General features: G+C 37.7%; 1 protein-coding gene and 1 long non-coding RNA gene across 4 annotated transcripts in view; one reads left to right on the plus strand and one right to left on the minus strand.

The window, feature by feature from the left end:
• Positions 1 to 25,945, minus strand: part of prkd1 (protein kinase D1) — a 265,779-nt gene that overhangs the window by 114,968 nt on the left and 124,866 nt on the right. For all 3 annotated transcript variants that reach the window (XR_011351249.1, XM_069916697.1, XM_069916698.1), the window contains exon 3: positions 3,037 to 3,168. Coding sequence is in view for 2 of the 3 variants with exons in the window: in XM_069916697.1 (XP_069772798.1) it covers positions 3,037 to 3,168 (132 nt within the window). In the remaining variant the exon portion in view is untranslated. The remainder of the gene's footprint in view (positions 1 to 3,036; positions 3,169 to 25,945) is intronic.
• LOC138753552 (uncharacterized) lies at positions 625 to 9,391 on the plus strand. Its single transcript, XR_011351251.1, has 2 exons — positions 625 to 674; positions 9,184 to 9,391. It is a non-coding gene; the product is annotated as an uncharacterized lncRNA (long non-coding RNA).

Consider the following 25,945-nt stretch of genomic DNA (forward strand, 5'->3'; position numbering starts at 1 on the left):
TAGTAGATAGCAGGCTGTTGTGTCTAGCTGTCACAAGACAGGAGCTGTTAGCACTGGTTCTGCCCACTCCCTCCAAGCGTACTGCTATACAGCTTCCCCCCCACCCCCAGAACCAGCACTAAACAACCAACTGGCTCAGTAGTTCCGAATTAGTGCAGTCATTCTGCAGTAGAACCGAGCAGGGAGAGCGAAACCGATTTACCATTCGTGGCGCCGCGCTGGAGTATCATGTATGAAGGCTGTTGGGGGAGGAAGTGATATGTACTGTGCATCCTAAAAGGGTTCAATCAAGTTGAAAGCCACAAACAATTATTGACAACATGAATAAATACAGTAGGAATCATGTAATGTACTTACAGTTAAGGCACATCAGAAATCCAGAACAGTATCGAACATTTGAGACGAATTACCAAAACTGAAAGTTCGTACTGTAAGCAGTTGTTGGTAATTGTGGTAAGTGCTAATCCCAAAGTCTGGTAGGAAAGAGTTAACTGTAGAAAGTCAAATAGCTGCTAAAGTCTGCAATGACACACAGAAGCTGATAGGTGACGCTCTGCCGAGCGACTATCCGTTGCTGCTTAATGTCTGCAGTGTCATACAGGAGTTGACAGAGGGCGCTGTGATGAGTGACTGTCCATTGTTGCTGGAAGTTTGCTGGCTAGCCACTGGGGCCGGTAAGCTGTGCTGTGCTGAGCAATGCTGCGCTAGGACTGAAAAATCTGTACTGTCTACCTGGTCAGCAGGAAAAGGTCACAGTGGCATCATTGACAGCTGACTTTTTTTAATACTTTAGTTTGCAGTTTAATACCTGGGTCAGAGAATCTTCCATCAGGGGGTGGCTGGCTACCCCCTGGGTCGCGTTATCTTGCCTCGGGGGAGTAATTGGTTGTCCCCCAGATTGCGGGCTTCTTCTCTCAAGGAGGGGTACCTGGTCATTCCCGGGTCGGGTGGTCTTCTTTGTGGGAGGCTGGTGAAACATGAGGGATGTTCCCTTTGATCACAGCTGCTGAGATGCAAATCTCCAGAAGTTTGAACAGGCAAGTTTTAAATGTCTGTGCTGCTGGCTGCAGACAACTTGCTGATAAACAACTACTTCAGCATAATGTGGTAACATTCTGGAGAAACTGAGGTGCTAATGCTATACTATGTCCAGCAAAAATATGTAGTCTTTTGATGTCTGAAGGCAGTTTAAAATGTTGCTGATAAGCATTCCCCTGACCTTGCAACTGATTGGCCAGACTTGTTGCACAGTTCATGAGGCACACAAGACATCAGCTTGACCCACTCCAAGTCACTGAAGTGGGTGAGTAGGTTGTAAAATAGTCTTTCAAACGTCCAAACGGTTACCTTCTATAATGCCCCTTGCTGTTCGTTCAGTTGACCACGGAGGGAAGAGCAAGTGTTCTGGTAATTTATTTGCTAAACTGTGATGTGACACTGCAAATGATTTGAGCTTGGGCTTACAGAGTGTCTATCGAGCATGTCTGTTATTTATTGTTGGCTCATTGATGTGTTGCTGTAGCAAATTAATTTGAGCTTGGCTGTTGAGCATGTCCATTATTTATGACTGGTTCATTGGCACGTTGCCATTGAGTGTGTCCATTGTAGGGTCTAGCTACCGGCTAGACCCATTGAGTTCACCAATGTGGAGGATGATGCTTGTGCTCATACGACATCATGTTAAAATAACAAGACCCCACCTGAAGTTGTCAGCCAGTGAAGAGAAAACTGTTTACTACAGTGTTATCAGGCTTGATATAAACACACAACATGTGACCTGGGGTCATGACATCTGAAGTGCTAATGACCTCATGATGTAGCCAGGGCTTCTCAGTAGACCTACGGGTGCTGCTGAGTCACTCTACCTTCTTGGCTGTAGTGGCTAGTTGCCAGTAGATAGGAGGCTGTTGTGTCTAGCTGTCATAAGACAGGAGCTGTTAGCACTGGTTCTGCCCGCTCCCTCCAAGCATACTGCTATACAGCCAAAATTGAGGACTTAGGCAAGCCTAAGATAAACTTTGGTGTCATTGAGACCTGCAATTATTGTCCTTAACACTAAATATCAAGTAACTAATTTATTTTACATGAATGTTAACAAATTGGAATCTTGCATTCTAATTACCAGATATATAAAAATTAATTTAAAATGGGTTAGAGAAATACATGGAAACCTATTTAAAGCATTCACAGAAAAATGTATTAGAGTTCAATGCCATTTAACAACCAGGACATTTTTCTTATTCTTTGATTCCCCTCCCACAGAAGATCTGCAAATATGTGAAAAGATACGATCATTATATCCATGATTGAATTGCTAGTTGTTGATGGCATTTTTGGTGGAATTGTTCAGTAAAGGTTAAAAAAAAGCTGTCTGGAAGAGCAGAATATCCATGCCTGCAAGGACAGGAATAAATGAGATAGAAGGGAAGAGGAAATGGCATAATACTCATCACAGTTTCTTTGTTCTGCTTATCAGAAGTTCAAAAGTATGGAGCACACTGTGAGTCAGTCTTACTCTTTGTTCATGGTCCCCTTACATCAGTGGATTTGAAATAAATTCTCTTCCACAAGGTCTGTGCATGGACTGTGGGAGAAGAAATACACCTGGCCAATTAATGGGTTTCTTCCAAAAATATTCTGAATCTGCTGGAGGCCGTAGGTATGACCATAGACGGATCTCCACCAGACAAGTGTAACAATTGGTTTAAAGTTGTGAAATAAAACTGCAGACAGGTTTGAGTCAAGAAATTTATACATAAATTCACCCAGTGGGGAGTGAATGGGCTGAGTGGAAACTATCCCTTTGGGTAACAGAAGGTTTGGTCAAATTACTCACATGAAAATAGGCGACTGGTATCAATAGAGTTTGATTCAGTGGGATGCAGATGAAAATAAGGACATTTGAGTTTGGATTTGATTAAGTCCTCCATACTTTGTTTCAGATAGCTTCCTGGGAAAGTAAATGTTCAAAAAATTGATGATCCTATACACATTTTTTGTTTGGTCTGGCATTCAATTTCTTCAAGTACAGCTTACCTTCACATTTGAGACCCTGTCGTACTAATCCCCAAAGCATTTCTCCACAGTGATCACAGAAAGCAGGAGCTCTGTATGAATGGACAAACAATGAATGTGGTCGAATCTGGAAATCTTCAAACGTGGCAGCAGCTGCATTAAAAAAAAAGAGCAAGTTAGGAGCCCATACAGTTGGAACTGCACCTGTACACAGGACATTAATTTGTCAATAGGGGCTTCAGTATTGTTTCTGCCCTCAAAACAAAAAGGATGACAGTACATTTTCTTCAAGGTCAACACTTAAAAATGTTGGATTGGCACATTTTTCCTTAATAAACACTAATTTAATCAAAACACAAATTGAACAGGATTTCAGGTAATGAAATAAGAAAACTGTGACATTTCAGGGTCAGGAAACCATTTCACTTTGAAGCGACAAGATTCCTGCTGCACTGAGTTTCTGGTTGGAGGAGATGTCACAGCGATACTGCCAAATACCTAAAGGACAGAAGTGCGCAATGTGTAGAGTGGTAGGCATGGTGCTGGACATGGAAACTAGTTTGATCCTGGAGGAATGTTCTCTCGTCTTTATCGTGCAGACATAAATAAAGGTGACGACTTCGTCTGAAGGGTGTCAAACGTTTTGGGTGTTTTTAGAGCCTCATTCATCTAGGCAGTTTTAAGGTTAACATTTAAAATTTAGACATACACCATAATAAAAGAACCTTCTGACCCTGAACTCATGCCACCCAAATATCCCAATTAACCTACAACCCCTGTACAGTTTGAAGGATGGGAGGAAACCCACGCTGACACGGGGAGAATGTACAAACTGGTTACCGAGAGTGCGGGATTCAAATTTGGGTCACTGGCGCTGTCGTAGCACTGCTACGCTAACCTTGCTGCAAATTCTTTCCGCAGCTTTTTGATTTGTATGTTGCATGTGTCTGTACAGGATGGAATGGTTTTGGGAAGTAAAGGAGAAGACCTGTCACTACTAATGATCTAGTCTTTGATGTGCTCTAGAAACTATGAATCAGTGTGGTCATATCAGTTGAGTTTATGGTCATTGGTAAACATCTATGCTCCCTGACCATATGTTAATGTCCTGCTGCATATATTAAAAAAAATACTTAACAGAATTTGACAAAACAATAGCACTAACTAATTTTGAAACTAGTTTGGCTGGCTTAATTTGTTTAACTCTATCTCATTTATATACCTCAATCTCTATGCAATGTCACTGAAAATGCACTAACATTTGGAATATATGGAATGAAACTATTTCGAAGGCCAGGTTTATGGTTAATTATAGCCCTTCTCTTGCCACTATTTTTTTTATGGATTCAAAATTATATGCTGATCATCTCTTCTTCTCACCAGGAAGGGAAAGAATAAAAAATTCTCAAAACAACACACTACTTCTTCTGAAGTTATATATACTTTCATTATGTTGAAGTCTTAAACGTGATCATTTCCCAAGTGAAACTTTTCAGCTGCATATATAAGTGGTGAGAAATGTGCACAGAGTAAAATATTGGCATTTATTTGTTAAAGGCCATTTGATAATACAGTACCTCAAAAGAAAATCAATATCCCGATCTTTCAAAGAAAATGGTAGGTTTGATTTGAATAAAACATAAGTGCAGAGATTTGATTTAACCTTATTTTCTAATATAATAGCAGCAATGGAGGAATGGAATTTACTCAACCAAGCATCTTGCAGGACAAATGGCATTCACTTCTTCTGGGCACATTTTACAAGGTCACATCATACTTGACACAACAATTTGTAAAGTGTACTATTTTGCAAAAGCAAGGTGCTTTCAATATGAATCACTTTATTTGAATAATAGTTTGCAGGTATTTGAATAAAAGAGCACAGAAGAGGCAGAAAACCACATAATGAAGACCATAAGTACTCCTTGCACGGGGCTCTTTGTAACATTCCAAGATTGCAGACTTTTCAATATTTTGCTTTCCTCTACATTGGCACAAAATTCCACAACATTTTGTCGGTTTTGCAGTTCATTCGTAGAACAAAGATTCAAGGCATCCATGTTAATTTTCACCACTCCTCCAAATTAAGTTGGTGTTGGCATAATGGACCTCTATTCTTGACAAGGTATTTCACCCATCTCTCCCCACCCCATCCCTACCATTCCCATGCAGCATTAGTACCCCAGTAAAGTGATTATAACACCATGAACCGCAACCCCTCTTTCCCAGGTTGCAATGTATAGTTGGGGGTCAAATAGCAAAATAAGTTATTTGTGCTTCAGTACCCCACCCATACCCCATGATTTCTAATAAGTTGGTTTAATATAAAAAAGGAACTGATTACTTTTTGATCCTGGCCTTCTTGTACTGCACTCTCACCTTAGGAGAATGGCCAGCATAAATGCAATTCTGGTAAAAATTCTGCCAGTTATTTTTACCCAAAGGCGAATGACGCCTACTCAGATGATGGGGAATCTTTGTTCTACATTGCTAATATCCAGGAATCAAGAGTAAATTATCTCAGAGAGTTGTTCCACTATCCCACCAGATTTAGGTTGAGCAACACCAGTCGTCTCACATGTACATCAACAGATTACCAGAATTATAGGTATGGACACTGTGGTTCATGGATAGTTGTCTCCTCTGGCAGCCAAATTCCAGAGATTCTAATGTTCAACCTAGAATAGAAATTACTCGGGAAGGACTTGGGAGTGTTTGTGCATGAATCGCTAAAAACTGGATTGACTTAATTCAGGCTGTCCAGGGTATGGCAGAAGCTGTGGGCTCTTTGACAAAAGGTTTTGAGAAATTTCAAGGTCATCTGGACAGGTTTGATAACAGACTGGAAACTATTGCTCTAGGAATGGAGGATTTTAAACATACTGTTAGGTCACTGAATACACGGATAACGAATATGGAGGACAATATAGAGGGCATAGAGTTCATAGTCAAGAACTTAGAAAAAATAAAGAAACTTGGAGAGAAGAAAAGGAGAGATTATTAGAGAAAATAGACCTACTTGAAAATTATATTAGGAGATATAATCTCAAGATAGTAGGTTTAAAAGAGGGCGTGGAGGGAAAAGATTCAATTGCTTTGCTTATGGATTGGATCCCAAAAGTCCTGGGTCAACATTATTCTACAGAACCTCTAACTAGAGAGAGAGCTCACAGGATTTTGATACCCCAATCATCCACGTAGAAAAATCCCCGCTCTATTTTATTTTATTTCTTGAATATCAGGACAATGAAAAAGTGTTAAAAGCTGTGGCTTCTGAAGCCAGAAAGAATATGGGTCCCTTGGAACGTTAAGGTCGCAAAATATTATTTTTTCCTGAAGAAGAAAGGAATTTGACTTGGCAAAACTACACTCAGAAATAAGGATGTACAATTTTTCTTGTCATATCCGGCCAAACTTAAAGTTATTTTATTGGATGGAGAAAGGAAATTTTTTAATCAACTCTCAGGAAGCTTTGAACTTTGCTCATAAATTACCAGACGTGTACTATTTGCTGTTATTTAAATCATTTGAAACAAGTAGTGAGTTATTATAATAAAGTTTTAATAAATAATTTAAATGTTATTATATTTTTGATGTTCAAATGCAATGCTATTTTTTCCTTGGATATTACTAGTAATTAATGATAACTTTAATAGTGGTTAGTGTTAAGATTAGAAGGATTGTTTAATATTTTTTTCTATATTATAAATAGATTAAGTTTGATTAGATATAGTTTTTTCTCTCTTTCTTAGTATATTAATTATTAGAAGTCAAGATTTTTTTCATGTATTTTTTAATTTGTCTAGTTAATTATAAGTATTAGATATAATTTTATATAGAATACTAAGTTACTAAATATTAAGTTACTAAAAGATTACTAGTAAATGTTTGATTATTAAGGAAGAATGTATATATATTATTCCTTAATAATCAAACATCCACATACATGTGTGTGACTATAAATATGTATGTGCATGTACATTTATGAGCATGTATATATATATATGTGTGCGTGTATATATGTGTGCGTGTATGTATATGTATGTATGTGTATGTATATATGTGTGTGTGTATATATGTACGTGTGTGTGTGTGTGTGTGTGTGTATTCTTCCTTAATAATCAAACATTTACCATAATCTTTTAGTATCTTAATATAAGAAACTATATAGATATAGATATATTAGTTTCTTATTATTTCTCTTATTGTAATAGATAAAATTAGATTTAATAATAACAGGTTAAATATGTATTAAGGATAACAAGTTAAGGAGCTATTGGGAGAGTGGGATTGAATCAACTATGTTACTCAATGAATTTTCTTTTGGTGGATTGCTCAATGAACCTTGTAGTAAGAGGGGTTAAGTTGCCAGTTTCCCCTCTTTGTTTTTTCTAATTTTTTAATCTCTTTCTCTCTAGGATGCTCTCTATTCTATTTTCCTCCTTGTTTTTCTTTTTTTAAAATATTCACATTCTCAGAGGCATGTCAAAGATTGGGACTAATTAATAGTTTTATGGGCAAGATTTATATAATAATGAAATCTAATAATTTTGAAGATATCAATTACATTTGTAAGTCTTAACGTTAATGAGATAAATTGAAAAATAAAAAATAAAAAAAATATTGGCACATCTTAAAAAAAGTAAATGCTGATATTATCTTCCTCCAAGAAACTCACCTTTCAGTGATAGAACATGACAAATTGAAAGAGAGGGTGGGTAGTGCTATTAATAGCATCCTTCTTTACTGCTAAAGCAAGGGAAGTGGCAATGTTGATAGCGAAGAACTTACCAGTAAGAGTGGAAATTACAAGCATAGACCCGGCTAGATTTGTTATGATAAATTGTCAAATATATTCCAATTCCTGTATGCTTTTGAATTTATATGCCCCCAATTATGAAGATGAGAAATTTATTCAAAATATCGTTTTGAAACTGACTCAAGGACATGGAAATGTCTTAATTTGAGGGAATTTTAATTTTTCTCTGGATGAGTGGTCCTCAACCTTTTTCTTTCCACTCACATACCACCTTAAGTATTCTCTATGCCATCGGTGTTCTGTGATTAGTAAGGGATTACTTAAGGTGGTATGTGAGTGGAAAGGAAAAGGTTGAAAACCACTGTTTTAATCGTACCTGATTGACTTGTTATGTACACAGTTTCATAACTCCAAAGGAAATGGGCTAATGACAATTTTTCTTAAGCAAAATTAAATTTGTCAGTAACAATTGGGTCTAGAGCTGTAATTCTCAACCTTCCTTTCCCACTCACATACCACCTTAAGCAATCCCTTACTAATCACAGAGCACCAGTGGCATAGAGATTATTTAAAGTGGTATGTGAGTGGAAAAAAAGGTTGAGAAACACTGGTCTGGGTCCAGTCCCAGATAGTATCAGTTAAAAAAAAAGGCCAAGGAAGCAAAGAATTTAATAGATGCTTGGAGATGGCAGTATTCAAGAGGACAAGATTACTCTTTCTATTCTAAGAAATATGATTCTTATTCTAGGATTGATTTATTCTTATTATCAGCTAAACTGGAAAGTAAGATCATCCAAACAGAATACGGTGCTAGACTGCTTTTGGATCGTTAACCTTTAATTATTTTAATTGAAATACCTGATAAGTAAAAAGACATTATATAGATGGTGTTTCAATCTAATGCTGTTAAAAATACCAGAGTTCTATAGTTTTGTTGGAGCTCATATTGATTTGTTCTGTGAGATGACCTCCCCCTCGACTGACAAAAACTTTCTACTCTGGGATATGTTAAAAGCATATGAGAGGTCAAATAATTAGTTACGTTAAAGGTATCAAGAATAAATATATAAGAAAATTAAATAAATTGGAGAAAAAAAACAAAATTGGAAAAAGAATGTTAAATTTCATCTTGGGAGGAAAATTATTGGAAATTAACAAATGAAAAATTAGAATATAACACAAAACAAACATACAAAATTGAAAAAATGGTATTTAGAACTAAACAACAGCAAAAAATATCTGAAAAAGATTGGATACCTAATTTTAACCACTGATGACAACCATCATCTTGAACCAAAGGTACAAAAAAAGGAATGACCTAAAATAGGACTATGTGGCGGTGTGAGCAGTGGAAGAAACACAGCCACCACTTTGAGGGTCATTAACGACTGTTTTTTTTTCAAATTCAGGGCAGCTTGAGCTCAGTCGCCTGGTGCATTGTGACGTCATAATCGCTGCCCAGGATGCGCGCTGGAAGGGATGCTGGAGTCAGAGAGAAACCTCTGACAATGCCATTTTCCCATGGCTGCCCCGCCACGTGGCAATACAAGCGGGGCCGGTTCGCCATGAGGATGTGTGTCGCCACAACTAATTAATAAAAATCTTTGGTACCAAAAATGTTGCCTAAATTGAAACCGGATTCTCAATGTATGTCTAACAACAAAATTATCAGTTAATTTGGATGCCAAAAAAGGTAAAGGTGCTCCAAGTATCAAAAGAAGAGAATAAGTTTTTAGCAGATTTAATTTCTAAATTTAATGCACCTAAATTTTCCTTATAATGAATCAAAAAAGTAATGTATCTAATATTAGCTGCCTGATAATAAAATCTAAAGTTAGGTAATGCCAAGCCCCTGTTTTTTTTTATATTTTGAAGGAAGACTTTCCTAAGATGGAGGAATTTATTTTTACATATAAAAGAAGATATGATAAAATCCAATGAATCAAACAAAGGATTTGGAAACAAAAAGAGGTACAACTTGAAAAATATATCAGAATTTAGGAAGGATATTCATCTTAATGATATTATTAATCACATGTTTTGGTTATGTTATTCTCTTTCCAATTTTTGGGAAGGAGTATTTTGTACCTTGTCTTTAGTTCTTAATATTCATTTGATTCCAAATCCTTTTATTGGTCTCTTTGGAATAACTGGGCCAAGAGGTTTAAATATGACTATATGACAATCCCACATAATGGCCCTCACCTCCCTTATCGCAAGAAGGGCCATTTTAATGAGAGGGAAAGATCCTGTCCCTCCCACTCATAATCAATGGTTGTCCGATATGACGGCATGTCTGACTTTGGAAAAAATTAGATGTTTCATTATTTAAATTAATCTTTACTTTGTATATTGATGGGGATTTTTTTCTCAATTATTTTCAAAATTTGTAAGATTAACTTTTTTTTAACCCAATGTTTACCTTCCTTTATATTATTATTAGTAGTGGACTGTTTGTGTTAGTCAGTAGCTTCTGAAGGGAGGGGATTGAATTAGATAATTAGTATAGTGTTTTTCTTTTTAAAGTCAAATAAGTCTCAGTACTATTTGTATTGCTACACAAGATTTGTGAATACTTTATTTATGTTATGTATGTATGGAACAGTTATTTGCTCAAAACAAAAAAAATACTGAAAATGAAAAAAATAAACAACAATAATATGAATTAGAAGAGAGATCTCCTGAAGTATTATCCTTGCAGTTGAGGGCAGAGGAAACCTCCAGGACAATAAATGCAATTCAAAGGGAAGGCAAGGTTTCGTATAAACCAGATGAAATCAATGAGATTTTTAAACAATTTTATTCTGAACTTTATAAGTCGAAATCATTGGGTGATCCACTCAAAATAGATGATTTCTTGTCTAATTTACAGCTTCTGATTGAAACATCAAGATCATGGAAAATTGGGTGCCCCTTTTTCTAGAGATGAAATTGAGAAAGCTCCAAGTTCTCTACAGATTAATAAAACCAGGAGATGATGGATTTCCTCCTGAATTTTATAACGAATTTAAGGATAAATTAATAACCCTTTTTATGAGGGTACAGACTCAGGCTTGGGGAGACCCAGACTTTCCTGGAATCTTTTTCAACACCAATTATTATTACATTTGATTTTGGAAAAAAGAGGAAGATCTGTTAAAACCAGCATCCTATAGACCAATATTGCTTTTAAATGTGGACAATAAAGCAAAAGCATTAGTTAACAGATTTGCCAAAATTGGTTAAGTTTGATCAATCAGGATTAATTAAAAATAGACAATCATCAGATAATATTGGCAGATTATTTACTATATTACATTGAGCCAAAGCAAAGGTGAACCCGAGCATTTAGATGCTGAAAAGGCTTTTTGCTAGGCTTGAATGGGATTTTTAATTTAAAATAATGGAGATATTCAGTTTAGGCCAAATATTTATTAATTGGGTAAAAGCACCTTACCTTCAGTCAAAACCTAATATAATTACTAATTGACAGATTTCATCAGTCTTTTCATTATATAGATCGAGTAAACAACATAAATAAAGTATTAACAAATCTCGTGTAGCAATACAAATAGTACTGAGATCTATGTAACACTAAAAAGAAAGATAAAATGAAAAACACTATACTAATTATCTAATTCAATGCCCTTCCTTCAGAGGCTAGTGACTATCTCCATTTGTTATGGCAATAGAGCCATTATCATAAGCTGTCAAACAGGATCTAGACATAAAGGGGTTTAAAGTGGACCAGGAAGAATACAAAATAAATTTATTTGTTGATGATATATTAATATATTTGACTGACTTGGCCGGCTCTTTGGTTAGACTTAAGACCATACTGGATAATTATGGGAAAGTCTTCAGATACAAAATAAACTGGGTCAGGAGTTAGATATTACCATTAGGCAAAGGAGACTATACCCAATATCAATATCAGCTTAATTTGGCTAAATCTGATATGAAATATTTGGGATTAAATTTAACAGCAATCTGAATGATCTATATAAGCTTAATTATCTCACCTTGCTGCGGAAAATTGAGGAGGCCCTACATAGATGGGTAAACCTGCTCGTCACATTATTGGGCAAAGTAAATTGTGTAAAAATGAAGGTAATTCTGATTTCAATACTTATTTCAATCCTTACCTATCCCACTACCTAATAATTTTTTAAAAATTCTTAATGGACATATTCATTCATTCTTTTGTTCAGGTAAAGATTTGAGAATATTCATGAATAAATTGACCTGGGATTATAAATTGAGAGGGTTAAAATGACTGGATTTTCAAAAATATTATTTAGCCGCACAAATTTGTTTTGTTGCTACTTTTTTTTAAAAAAATTAACAATTCTTTCCTGGGCTATAATTACCTTACACGTGCTAGGAGAGGAGATGGCAAAAGAATTTATTTATAAATGGAATTTTAAATTAATTAAAAGGAAAACAAATACCCTATTATTGAAACATGTAATTTACATTTGGGATAAAATTAAACAATTTGTGAGATTAAGAGGGATTATCCTCAAGTACGCTTCTATCTCAAAACAGTTTAATACCCATGGCTTTGGGTAATAGAATTTTGGTTACCTGGTACCAACATGATACCAGGTGCATTGAAGATTGTTATGATCAATAGAGGCAATTAATATCTTCTGAGTGACTTAAAAATAAATAAATAAACAACATATTCTTCTGCTATCTCCAATTATGATTTTTTTAGGAAAAACTTGGGACTGCTAATATAAACCAGAATTTTGTGATAGGTGTTTTAGGTGTGATATTGATGTTGGTATCTTTTTTATATTCCACTGGGTTATCCATGAAATTAAGACCCTTTTGGATAGAATTGGTGGAAGTGTTGACAAAAATTGTGGGGGTGAACTTCCCTCTAGACCCAGAGTTGTTTCTTCTGGGGAATTTGACAGTTATTAAAGTTAATATCTCCTGAAGTAAATCTAAATTTATTAAAATTGCGTTGTCAATAGCCAGGAAATGTATAGCGATAACATGGAAATCCGATTCCCTACTTCACATTGATCGTTGGAACATGGAAATGCAAAGGTGTATTCCCCTTGAGAAGATTACTTATAGTCTTAGGAATAGATATAGTATGTTCGTCAAAATTTGGCAACCTTATTTAGATTATTTAAATGTCCAGAATGTAGAATTTATTTTGATATTTGTCAATTAGTTTACTCCTTATTAGAAATTTAATACTTTTAAAATGATGCGACTCTGAGTTGTTGAACCTTCCCCTGTTGATTTTTCTTTTCTATATTTTTTTTCTTTTTATCTCCCTCTATTCCCTGCTATCTTGCCCCTTTTCTTTTGAATCTTGGAAGGAGGCACTGGGAGAAGAGAGACTCTCTTTTCCTTTCTTTTGGACCTTATTAATGTTTTTCTATGATTTTATATTCAATATATTATTGTTATATTATTTGAGTGCTATATTTTGTATTTTCTTAAAACAAATAAAATATTTCAAAAAAGGGTGGGTTGCAGGTGCAGCAGGTTATCAAGAAGCCAAATGGAATGTTGGCCTTCATTGCTAGAAGGATTAAATTTTGTAGCAGGAAGGTTATGCTACAACTATACAAAGTACTGGTAAGGCCCACTGGAGTATTATGTACAGCTCTGGTCTCCTTACTTGAGGTAGGGTATACTTTCTTTGGCAATGGTCCAGAGAAGGTTAACTAGGTTGATTTCAGAGATGAGGGAATTAGTCTATGAGGAGAGATTGAGTCATTGCTTGAATTTAGAAGAATGAGAGGGGATCTTATTGAAACAAGTAAAATTATGGAAGCCCTAGATGAGAGGTAGTAGGCAAGTTGTTCCATTGATGGGGGAGTGTTGAACTAGGGAACATAGCTCAAGATCCAGGTTAGTAGATTTGGGTCAGAGATGAGGAAGAACTGTTTTTTTTCCCCCCAGAGGGTGGTGAATCTAAGGAATTTGCTGCCCATTGAAGCACTGGAAGCTACCTCAGTAAATATATTTAAGACAAGGTTGGATAGATTTTTTTTTTACAAAGTAGGGTAATTAAAGGATATGAGGAAAAAGCAGGTAGATGAAGAGCCTATCATCAGGTAAGCCATGATCTCATTGAATGGCGGAGCAGGTTCAACGGTCCGGATGGCCTACTCCTGCTCCTATTTCTTATGTTCTTACAGCACAAGAATACCACTGGCTGGTGTAGCAAACTGAGCACATGGATTGCGAGCAGCCCATACATTCTGCTCCTCATTAGAACAGTGACAGGCAGAAATCCAAAAGGTACAGTTTCAGGAGCTGGCGTAAAATTAAAGAACAGGATATGAAAGATGTTAAGATCTGGATTAGTTCAATGTCACGTGCTGATTGAGGACAGAAATAGGAAGATAGCATAGTTACCTGTCTGGAATGTAGACAATAATGGTCCAGGGCTGAGGACTTCAGATTCCTGAGGTACTGGGACCAGTTCTGGAGCAAGAAGAACAGTACAAGCTGAAAAGGGTGTTTCTGAACAGAGCTGGGAGCCAGTGTCCCCTCAGAAAGATTAATAAAGAGATTTAGAAGTGGGTTTAAAGTTGTCATCAGAGTGCAAACACCTTGTGCACAGAAAACTAGGAGGGTCAACATCAAAAAAGAAAATAAAATAGAAAGAATAACATACAGAAGGGGGAAAAAGCAATTGACCAATGAGATGTCACAGTACATATCAATGAAATGAGTATTACAGTTTGACAAGTTACAGGAGCAGACAGCCGCAATGAACATGAAATAGAAGCTGCAGTGGAAATGTGCCTGAAGTATGGCAGAGTAAAGGGAGAGAAGGGGGATGAATTGTAAAATGTGGACTGGAGAGATTCTTTAAATCAAAATACTTCATGCACCTGTCAATCATGCTTTTGACCAGTGACATTCATGAAAAATATGGCTCTAAAACTTTTTGTGTATATAGATAAAACTGGCAAGGCCAACTTTCATTCTTTGTTTGGTTACACTAGTCCAAAGTCAGCAGACCACTTCGGAGGACATTTGAAGTTCAAAATAATTGTTGGATTGCAATCATGTGCACAGCCTTACTGGTTTCTCCTCAAAAGTGTACACTTGGGCATCCATTTTGCTGCAGATGCATTTACAAATACCAAATAGAAGCATGGACACTGAGTCAGAGATTGGTAACAGAAATGCAGCTTTTACTCTGGAAGAGGAGGTCACAGCCACTACGTCACACATGACCTACTGCTGGAAGATACTTAAAACTAATTCCACAACCTGGAAATTTCTCAATTCTTTGTAGCACCACCAACAAAAAAATGAAGTTCTTTGTTCCCAATTAAGCATATAATCAATTAATGAAACAGAGTTAGAACCATGTCATTTTTCTACATGTTGCAGACTAACCCGATTCAGACACAGAAGGCGTGCTAGGCTGACACACAGTCCTCAATAGCACTCTCATGTAACCCAGCAGCCCACAAGATGCCACTGATGCCATCCACATCAAACCTCATGCCCAGAACAGTGCTCAATTATTAGCACAATTTGAAATATTTTAAACTCTTCTAATAATTAGATGAAGTAAAATAAAGAAAATAAACTACAATAAAACCCTGGTATCCAGCACCTATGGGGATTGGTAGATGCCAGATAAGTGAATTTTCCGGTTGCTTGAGACTGTGTGTTGCGTGATTGGCGAACTGACCACTGGGGGGGCACCAATTTTTAACTTTTGCATTTTTTAACCTACTTATTTTCTGCAATTTTCTTGCCAGTTGCTTGAATTCTAGATATCAGGGATTTTACTGTATACACTTACACTTAGATACTTGCTTCAGATCAATATTCTCATTCAAATGAATTGAGTCACATATTTACATCAGAGGCGATGGATAGGAAATAACAGACAAACTTCTGGAGGAACTTAGCAGGTCAAAGCAGCATTAGTGGGAGAAAAGGAATGGTCAATGTTTCCGGCTGAAACCTTTCATCAAGACTTGACAAAGGTTCCAAACTGAAGTACTAACCATTCTCCTTCTCCAACTATGCCACTTGATTTTCTGAGATCCTCCAGCAGGTTGTTGGTTGCTCCAGATTCAGCATCTTCTGCCTTCAGAGTGTCTCCAGTGGATATGAAATACTTTATCAAATACCTGGACATAGTAGGTTGAAACTGCTGCTGGGGAGGCACAGTTGGTGTAGCAGTTAGTGCAACGCTGTTCTAGCACCAGCAACTGGGACTGGGATTCAAATACACATCTCCCTGTGTATGTGTGAGTTTTCCCTTGGGGGCTTCGGTTTCCGCTCACCATTTGAAATGTACCGGGGATATAGGTTAATTGGGTGTAAATTTGGCAACATGGACTTATGGGCCAAAATGGCCTGTAACCTACCGTGCTTATGTCTAAATTTGTAAAGCAGAATAGTTCAACTGGAATGGTCTGAGATTCTAAATCAGATAAAGAATAACATCTCAACAATCAACAAGATGGCATTAAGATCAGCAAGGGCTAAACTCTCCCAGGCAAGCAGGAAGGTAAAGCACGGGTACACACAAGGAAACCACAGGCATGTGTGTAACACCAGCAACATGAGGCACATGTGGCAGGGTATTCAAACCATAACTGGCCACGTCAACCTTATGGGTCAGCCATAATAATGATTCCCTTTCTGACAGGTTGAATACCTTCCACACACGGTTTGATGAGAAATAATGTGACACCAAAGAAATCTTTGCTTCTCCTTGAAGAACAGGCGCCCTGCATAGACACGCCTGAGATAAGGAGGATCCTATCCAGGGTGAACCCATGCTAACCAGCAGAACCAGATAACATATCTGATCGGATGCTGAAGGTCTTTGCGCCCAGCTGACATGGGTCCCAATGTAGATCTTCAACATCTCACTGCAGCAATCCACTGTCGCCACAGGTTTCAAGGAAGCAGTCATCATCCTGATGCCCAAGAGAGTGTCAATAATTGGACTAAATGTCAACCATACAGTGGCACTGACTTCTAGATCATGAAGTGCTTTGAGTGACTGGTAATGCATTGCATCAAATTTCACTTTCAGCGACATTAGACATGTTCAGGTTTACCTACCATCCAAACTGGTCCACAGATGATGCAATAGCCTTGACCCTTCATTCTGTCCCGACCCACCTAGAGAACGATGCCTTGTTGACTTCAGCTTGGTGTTCAACATGATCAAAGGCTAGCGAATAAAGTGTCTTCACTGGGACTCAACTCGCCTTTCTGCAACTGGATGATGGACTTCTTGAAGAAAAGACCACAGTCTCTCTGGGTTGACAGCAAAGCCTCGAGCCCCATCACCCTGAGCACTGGCATGCCTCAGGGCTGTGTGCTCAGCCTGCTACTGTTCACATTAATGACTGATGACTCTACTACCACATTCAGTTCAAGCAGAATCATCAAGTTTGCCGACAATACAACAGTAGTTGGTCTATCGGCAACAATAAAGAGGATATTGGGAAGCTCAAAAAATGAACAACAACCCAAGTCTCAACACGGACAAGACAAAAAAGAAGATTGTGAACTTCAGGAGGATGAAGGTTGTCCACTCTCCACTGCACATCAATAGTTCTGTCGTGGAGAGCACAAAGTTCCTTGGTGTGCATATAAAGGACAACCTATCCTAGACAAACAATACCTCATAAGTCAGGAAGGTGTCTGCACTTCCCAAGGACAATGACGAGGGCAAGGGTACCAGCCCCCATCTTAACAACATTTTACTGGTGTGTGTGTGTGAAGAAAACTTTGCCTCCCTGTCTATCTGGAATGTGTGCTGCGAGTGGTCACGTGCCCTCCCTGTCTAAAATTTATTCAGAAGTCACATCACCTGTCAATCAAGGTTGGACTCCAGCCATCCATTAGCGCACACCTTGCCATTGGCTAATTTAAATCACCTAGGGTCATTATTGGCTAGAAGCACAGATTAGCACTGTATATAACTCTAATGAACAGCACATTCTTTCTCTCTGTCTTGTGGTCCAAGCCCCAGACATCACTCCACACCAGATCTCTACTGTGGACATTGCTGGATGTGTCATAGGTAGTGCGCATAAGAGTCCCTGTTTGTAGTGTGTGTACTCAAGTGTGTGAACGTGTCGAGTATAGGTTCATTAGATCTGAGGTGAATGTCTCTATCATTGCTTAAGTGAAATAGTAAATGAGTACAGATACCATTTAATGTTCTCCCCTGTTTGTCTCCTGTGTGTTAATTAGAGTTGCTGGTGATTGTAACCCTTGTGTCCAGACTTGTCTCTCTGTGAACCTACCAAACCTGATACTCTTCCCTACACGACAAGTGGAGCACAATTGAGATGTCCGGTCTGGTTGCAGTATTGCAGATACAAAACATCTGACTGGAAGTCAATGTAGAGGATCATCAAAACACCCCGAAAGACCATTTCCATCAAGAACACAGTATCTTTCACCCACTACCTTCAAGACAGAGAGCAGGAGCATTAAAATTAGGTCTGTTAGGCAGGGGAATAGCTTCTTCAGGCAGGCTGTGAGCTTGAAGAACAGCATTTTGTAACTGAGTAAACCATTCCAAAATATTTATATATATTTATTTTATCTTATATCTTTATGAATATATATGTGATTATTATGTGTGTGCACACTGGCCCAGAGAAAAGCTGCTTCACTGGCTGTACATGTAGAGTGAGATGATAATAAACTTGAACTTCCCCTCCCCTTCACCTAACCTGATGTTCCTTCTAATTCTAACAGCACCATTGATATGGAATCCCATTTGTTTTTTCCATAAAGCTGCCAGATCGCAGATGGTCAGTCACTTTCAGTGCTCTCCATGACAACAATTTTCTTGGGAAATTAAATCCATGAACAATAGAATTGTACATATACAAGCATTGCCAACCAAGTATTTTCCTGCCTACACCATACTGTTTCCTCTCGATGGTTAAACCCTCTTGATTGAGGTAACCAAGGATACCAAGAAAAAATTCAACTCTGTATTTTTTCCTTCAACTCCTGTTGCAAATCTCATCCTCACAAAATGAAAGGGTAACATCAGTCATCCCACATCTATCCCCATGGCAACACCTTCAAACTCCTTTTGACCAACTCCCTGAACCAGCCCCTGTCCTTTTGCATATCATCCACCTCACACCATCCTGTTTAAGTTTGCCTGGCATGTTCAAATCGACCATCAGCACCCCCACACTCTCTAATTGCCCCTCAAATGCAGCCCCTCACACCCTTTGCACATGTGGCCACTGAATAATGAATGATCAAGAACTTCTGATGTTCTTTAAATACCCTACAACAGTCCTGGGGCCAGCCTTGCAATGATTTTGACTGGGACTCTGTAATTCCCCACCCCCACCTCATGCTGCAGGTCAGTTGATTCTCTTTCAAAGTTGCCCATTAAGGGCATGAGCATTAGTAGCCTACTGGTTTTCAAACTGCCCCACTAAACTCATATTCCACCTATTCCATTGATGCTCTGTGGGATTCCTTAAGGTAGTATGTGGGTAGAAAGAAAAGGTTGGAAAGCCACTGTTTTAATCGTACCTAATTGACTCGTTATGTGCACGATTTTATAACTCCAAATGAAATGGAGCAATTTTTCTCAATATTTCAGTAACAATGGAGTCTAGAGCAGTGGTTCTCAACATTCCCTTCCCACTCACATACCACCTTAAGCAGTCCTTTACCAATCAGAGCACTTAAGGCATAAGGATTGCTTAAAGTGGAATGTGAGTTTAGGGGGTGGTTTGAAAACCACTGCTCTATGCTACCACAATTTCTACATCACCTCACTTCATTGACTCTTTTCTGGTCATCTTTATGTTGTTCCTCAACAATGATATATTCTAAGATGACACCCAATTGTGCTTCCACTCCATGGAGATTTTTATGTTTCTGTGCCTGATATCACATTTTGGTGAATCAAAATGTCATCCTGCTAAACAATAACAACATAAAAAAGGCCACACCAGAATTCCCCCTCTTCTTTACTTGATCAGCTGGATTCTCAGGTTAAATTCTGGGCTGCACTTCCTTGACACATTTGATCGGTTGATTCTACCTCATTTCTAGACCATGACCAAGGTACAGGCAACACTGTCCATGTCCATTCTTACACTTAAATAGTTTATCTCCTTTATTACAAGATTGGAGAGTACATTTCAAACATGAGATCACTGCCCCAGAGAACACCATTACCTCGCCACTTCTCTTGCATTCAAAAGCACTCCAAAAATGATTCAATGCACATCTCTTAATCTCCTTTTATTCCTGTGCTGAATCCACCTCTCCCAGTTCCAATGCTCTGAATAGTTATGCTTAATCTGCATAAGTTGGCACATTTTTATTTGATAATTGTGATATTTTGATTTGATATTTGGACAGGGTTGACTGTTATATATTCGTACCATTATGTACATAATTTATTTTTCTGATAAACAAATTTGCTATTATTTGTGATGGAAAATGAAAGACAAAATGTACTCACATTTTTTCAGTTTGTTGTTCCTTAGATTGATATTACCTTCTTTTGAGTCTGCCTAATGATGTGTGGAGACAGCGAATGTTTATATGTGTATGCCAGTTCAAATATAACACCTCAAAGAAAATGCTCAGCACTTATAAAGACTTTTATCTTGTATGTTTAGTGTAAATGGAGTAAGCTGTTTGTTGATGAAAGCAGTCAGAACCAGAGAAAACAGATGTGTTGACATGCATGGAAATTGGATATTCTGGAAAAACACAAAAGGGTCTTCATGCGTTTTCTGAATGATTGAGCAAATACAAAGGGAGCCGTGAAATATGGTATATTCAAATCCACGTGGCAATAATATTTACCAAGAAGCAAGAAGGATCATATGACAATCTAAATCATCAGATTCCATTGCAAAATGATTTTACATGCATAACATTGCAATTACGTTAATGAAGTTAATAAATAATGGTTCCAAAATTTTTTCAAAAGGAAACTGCCATTCATATTTTTATACTATATTCATGTTTGATGTACTGTCATTCTGACAGCTGAGATTTTGATTCACCTTAAATATTTTATCAGTAATTTACACAAGAGTACAATTTACAATCGAATCATTTTTCTGATTAATTTTGTGTCAGTGAATCATTAATTAAGGTTATATGAACATTCGTAAATCTCAACTAAGATTGCAGTACAAAAAATAAATTAGCTCATATTATCTGCAAGCGCCAAAACAAATATGCAATTTGATTTACAATTTTTGTAGATTACAAGGCTTTTGTCCTACGGATGGAAAACTTATTGTTACCAAACATACAAACTCCATATAAACTATTAAACTTATTTTTTTTGAAAATTCTGCAGAATGATTTCATCTCATTCATTTCCTGGTTTTAAACTCTCCCAGCCAAATGCTTGACAGTACACAGTAATTATTATGTCCTTTAAAATAAATTTTAATTGACCTGGATTCAGATCACATTAATTCAACATGAAGCCAAGCTTTTACTTCATAATGTCTTTTGAAATAATAACTGAATCTTTGTTGATTTAATTACAAAGGAAGCAGACAGATAAATACGTCAAAGGGAGAATTGCTTGTCAATGGAAAACATACAAGCTAAATCTCGTATCAGGGTTGCTATTGCAAACTGTAGCAACCATGTGTGTACATTTTATATTTAAATGCAGCCGTGCATTCAACTCAGAGGAATATTTCATGACAGAACATGTTTGATTATTATCCACTTCATTCATTAGGTCTCACTGTGCTAGTTTTAAAGCGTAAGAGAAAAAGACCACCACCCGAAAAATAAATCCCTCTCCCAGCAGAAACTGCCTCATTCAAACAAAAAGGTGTGTGCAGAAATCAGATGTCCTTAGCATGCCTTAGAAATAGAAATTGTGCATTTTAAATCGTTCTTTTTTCCATTCACATCATTCCTATCCCAAATTTTCTAATGTCAATTGATGTATGTATTATTTTTCAAGGAAAAAAAAATTCAGGAAGAGTATATTGAGAAAAAAAATCTTAAATAAAAAAATTAAACTGATCCTTTTAATTCTTATTAAATTTTTTTCATGCAGTGACTCTCCAGCAAAGCAGAGAACAGCACTCAAATCTGCAAAAGTGGTCCAGACAGTCAGCATCAAGTTGCGCATCAATTTTCAAATTCATATGAGAAAGTACAAAATTTAATGGTCGTGACATTCCTGGGGTAAATGAATTTGAGTAATTAATGTCACTATCTGACAAGGAGTTGAGAAAGCAAGATAAATTATAATAGGAGTTGACTGACAGTCACCCCAAACGATTACGAAATTCCTTAAGATTATAGACCCAAATGCCTAGACATTCTTCTGAAAATATATCAAATCAATACTATAATATAATGTAGTATATTACATGCTCCCATTTTCAGTTCATTTTCATTTGAATGGGACTGTCACTTTAAAATCAAGTTGCAAGCTACTGGAGATTGACTGTGAGCTGACAGCAGGCTGAGGACAGTGTGTACTCAAATTTGATACTTCTGAGGAGAGAGGAAGTGCCTCAAGGCACAGGTGAGGAGACCATGTGACCAACATGTTAAAACAACAGTACACTGTTTGATCAGGGGCCATTTTAAGGAGCCAGCACTTGGAGAAGCATCCTTTGAAGGGCTACTCTGCTGAATTGGCCTCTTGTAGTAATAGACAATTTGTCTGATTTCCCCGTGTTATGGGAGAAGGAGTTTGCCACACTGTGACAAAATGGTCACTTGGAATAGCTGACCCACAAAAGAGTTCTGGAAGCAGAAGAAATACTGCATTCCGGCTGACCCACGAAAGAGTTCTGGAAGCAGAAGAAATACTGCATTCCGGCTGACCCATGAAAAGGATTCTGGAAGCAGAAGAAATACTGCATTCCGGCTGACCCACGAAAAGGCTTCTGGAAGCAGAAGAAACACTGCATTCCGGCTGGCCCACGAAAAGGGTTCTGGAAGCAGAAGAAACACTGCATTCCGGCTGACCCAAGAAAAGGGCTCTGGAAGCAGAAGAAATACTGCATTCTGGCTGACCCAAGAAAAGGGTTCTGGAAGCAGAAGAAATACTGCATTCCGGCTGGCCCACGAAAAGGCTTCTGGAAGCAGAAGAAACACTGCATTCCGGCTGGCCCACGAAAAGGCTTCTGGAAGCAGAAGAAACACTGCATTCCGGCTGACCCAAGAAAAGGGCTCTGGAAGCAGAAGAAATACTGCATTCTGGCTGACCCAAGAAAAGGGTTCTGGAAGCAGAAGAAATACTGCATTCCAGCTGACCCATGAAAAGGGTTCTGGAAGCAGAAGAAATTCTGCATTCCGGCTGACCCATGAAAAGGGTTCTGGAAGAAGAAGAAATATTGCATTCTGGCTGGCCCATGAAAAGGGTTCTGGAAGCTTTGTGAGCATCACTCACTTTGTGTCCCCTACGCAGAGAGAATGGAAATTTGGATTGCAGATTTTGTGAGTTTACAATAGTTTGTCACTCCAGTCTTTCCTACCTAATTCGTGAACTTCTTCGCTTCAATTTTAAAGTCTGTGTGACAATGTTGGATTTTGAAACTGAACTGCCTTTTCAGAAATCTTCCGGAGCTGTAGTGGTTTGGGATATTCCGCACGCACGCACGCACGCACGCACGCACGCACCTATTCATGCAGAGTTGGGGGTTAAGTAGATAAGTTTAGATAAATTAGATAAGATGCTCTATTATTGTTAATTAATTAAAAATATTACTTTAATAATAATACAGTCTTGGCTAATTTATATTGCTGCTGTCTTAGTGTGTAACAAGTATAAACAATAAATATAGCATCACAATCCCATTGCCAATCCATGCAATCGGTTCATCTGCCTTACTTGTGAGATTTCTTGCATAATGTTTACGGTTTAGCCCATCAGACATTCCATGCACCCCATCCTTCTGACTTGACTTGCTTGTTTTCATCTTTATATTTTATTCAACGATCTCATCTCCACATGGTAATTTAATATATATTACAAGAGTTTTCCTCCCCACCCCCCCACAAAGCACCTTTTGGCCACAGCAAGTCAGAAGTTTGGATATATGTACTTGCATGTATATCAATAAACCCATTCTCATATACTACTATTTTGCAGACTAGTTTAAATCTCCCCTCAAATGACATTGGCTCTCTTCCAATTCAAAAGCAGCCATCCCTCTTGTACAAGCCACAGAAGAATCCCACATGGCCCATATAGCTGATGCCCTTTCACATGTACCAGCTCTTAAGCTACACGCTAACTTGCCTTACCTTCCTATTCTTCCCTTCAGTAGCATGTGACACAGGGAGTAATCCTGAGATCACAACCTTAGAAGCCTTCCTTTCTAACCTTCTGCCTCAACTGACTACATTCACTTGTCAGGACCTCATCTCTCTTCCTGCCTGTCTACCACCTCTGGCTGCTCACCCCTCTCAGATCAGAAGGCCCCAAGACTACTTTGAGACACCCTTATCCCTGGCACAGGGAGGGAACACAACACCTTGCACCACAGAAATACCTATTGGTGCCCCTCCTACCTCCCATTCCCCCGCTCCCCCCGCCCATGGCTCCAGTGAAGATACTTGCAAAGGAGAGGTGCCGATGGAAATGGAACAGTGAATTATGAAGAAAAGGGCCTCTTCCGAAAGATGAAAGGCAATGGAGTTGAAAAGTGCCTGTTGATGGCATTACCTTGAAGGAGATGGATATTACAGAGGAAAAGCCATTAAATGTGGGAAATAAAAGATTTTGACCTGCCACCTAATTTGAGACGTGTTTTTTTTTGACACAAGAAGACTCAAACATGCAAGTTTATTTCACGAGAGTCTTGGTTAAGACTATTTAGTCTGTTTCCAAGAAAATTCATATTCCTCCTGGCTTTTGTTAAGCATTTGGGGAGCCTAATGAAATTGTATAATCTTTACTGGGATCTTTTGCTCCAAACAAAAACTACTTTGTTTCTTGCCTTAAATTTGCCAGTGATTAGGAACTGGACTCATTCACCTTGCACCAAACACCCATGTCTCAATGAATGGATTCTTTAGGAGCTCTTCACTCTCAGTGGATATTAAAGGAAGAATAAGTTCGTTTATAAAATCAAATGGAACCCCCAAGGCAAATCCAAATCTGATCATACAATCCTATATGTTTGCATTAACCTTGTATGCCCTTCTTTGACAAGAAATTATCAACTTCTCTTTAAATGCACATTTGGTCTGCTTGCAGAATTCCATATTCACTGTATAAGAGTTTTATATGAATTTTCCTTTAATTCCTCTTGCCAAAAACTTGGTATGGAAAATGAACTAGCACTTCCAAATTAAATCATTGATCCCATATGGTTACTTTTAAAAAAAATCATTATAAATTTCAGTCCTTATGCCAGTAACCCAATCACATCTTTCAGATGTGTATCATGCAATTCAACATTTGCCACAATAAATGTTTAATGTGAGCCAACATCAGTTAAAAAAAAACCTAGAGTTCTGTTCTTTGCATTCATGTATGGCAGAAAACCTCATAGATATTGGAACAAAAGTTATTTTAAATAATATTTATCAGCTTCAGAAACGATCCATGACTTTCTGATCATTTAACCAAATGTAACTAAAAATGTACAAAAGGAAACCCAGCCTCATACAATGTTTATACATAGTAGGCTTTAGTTACAGCTTTTTGTCCATAAATGGGAAACTCATATATAGTGTCTTACTTCCTTCGACTCCACGTTGTTCCCAATTCTGAATTCAGTTCAGATCATTAATTTCAAATATTCTGTATTTGTAAACAAAGAAAGTTATTCTGTTGCTTGATATGGGAATAACTTCATTGGCAGATCCTCACAGCTGACGAATATCAATGACATGCTTTCAGTATGGTATTTACTGTAGCAAGAAACCAATTTTGGGAGAAACTCAGCTTTCTGCAACCACTGCCGGGCGGTCATGGCAGGGGGTAGGGGTGTGTGAGGGGAAGCAGTTCCTGAAGTTTTGGGTCAAGAACCTGCTTCCAGGAGACTGGTCAGGAATGTTGAAAGTTATCAATCCAAAACATTGACAATTCACCCCCACCACCCAGTAAAGCCATTCATCTGAAATATTAATTGCTTTGCTCTGCCTTAAATTCTTCCAGATCTTCCATGACTTTCCTGTCCAATCGCCACAGACACTGACCCCCTGAATTATAAATATCTA

Source organism: Narcine bancroftii, chromosome 2 (assembly GCF_036971445.1).
Source record: "Narcine bancroftii isolate sNarBan1 chromosome 2, sNarBan1.hap1, whole genome shotgun sequence".
NCBI lineage: Eukaryota > Metazoa > Chordata > Chondrichthyes > Torpediniformes > Narcinidae > Narcine > Narcine bancroftii.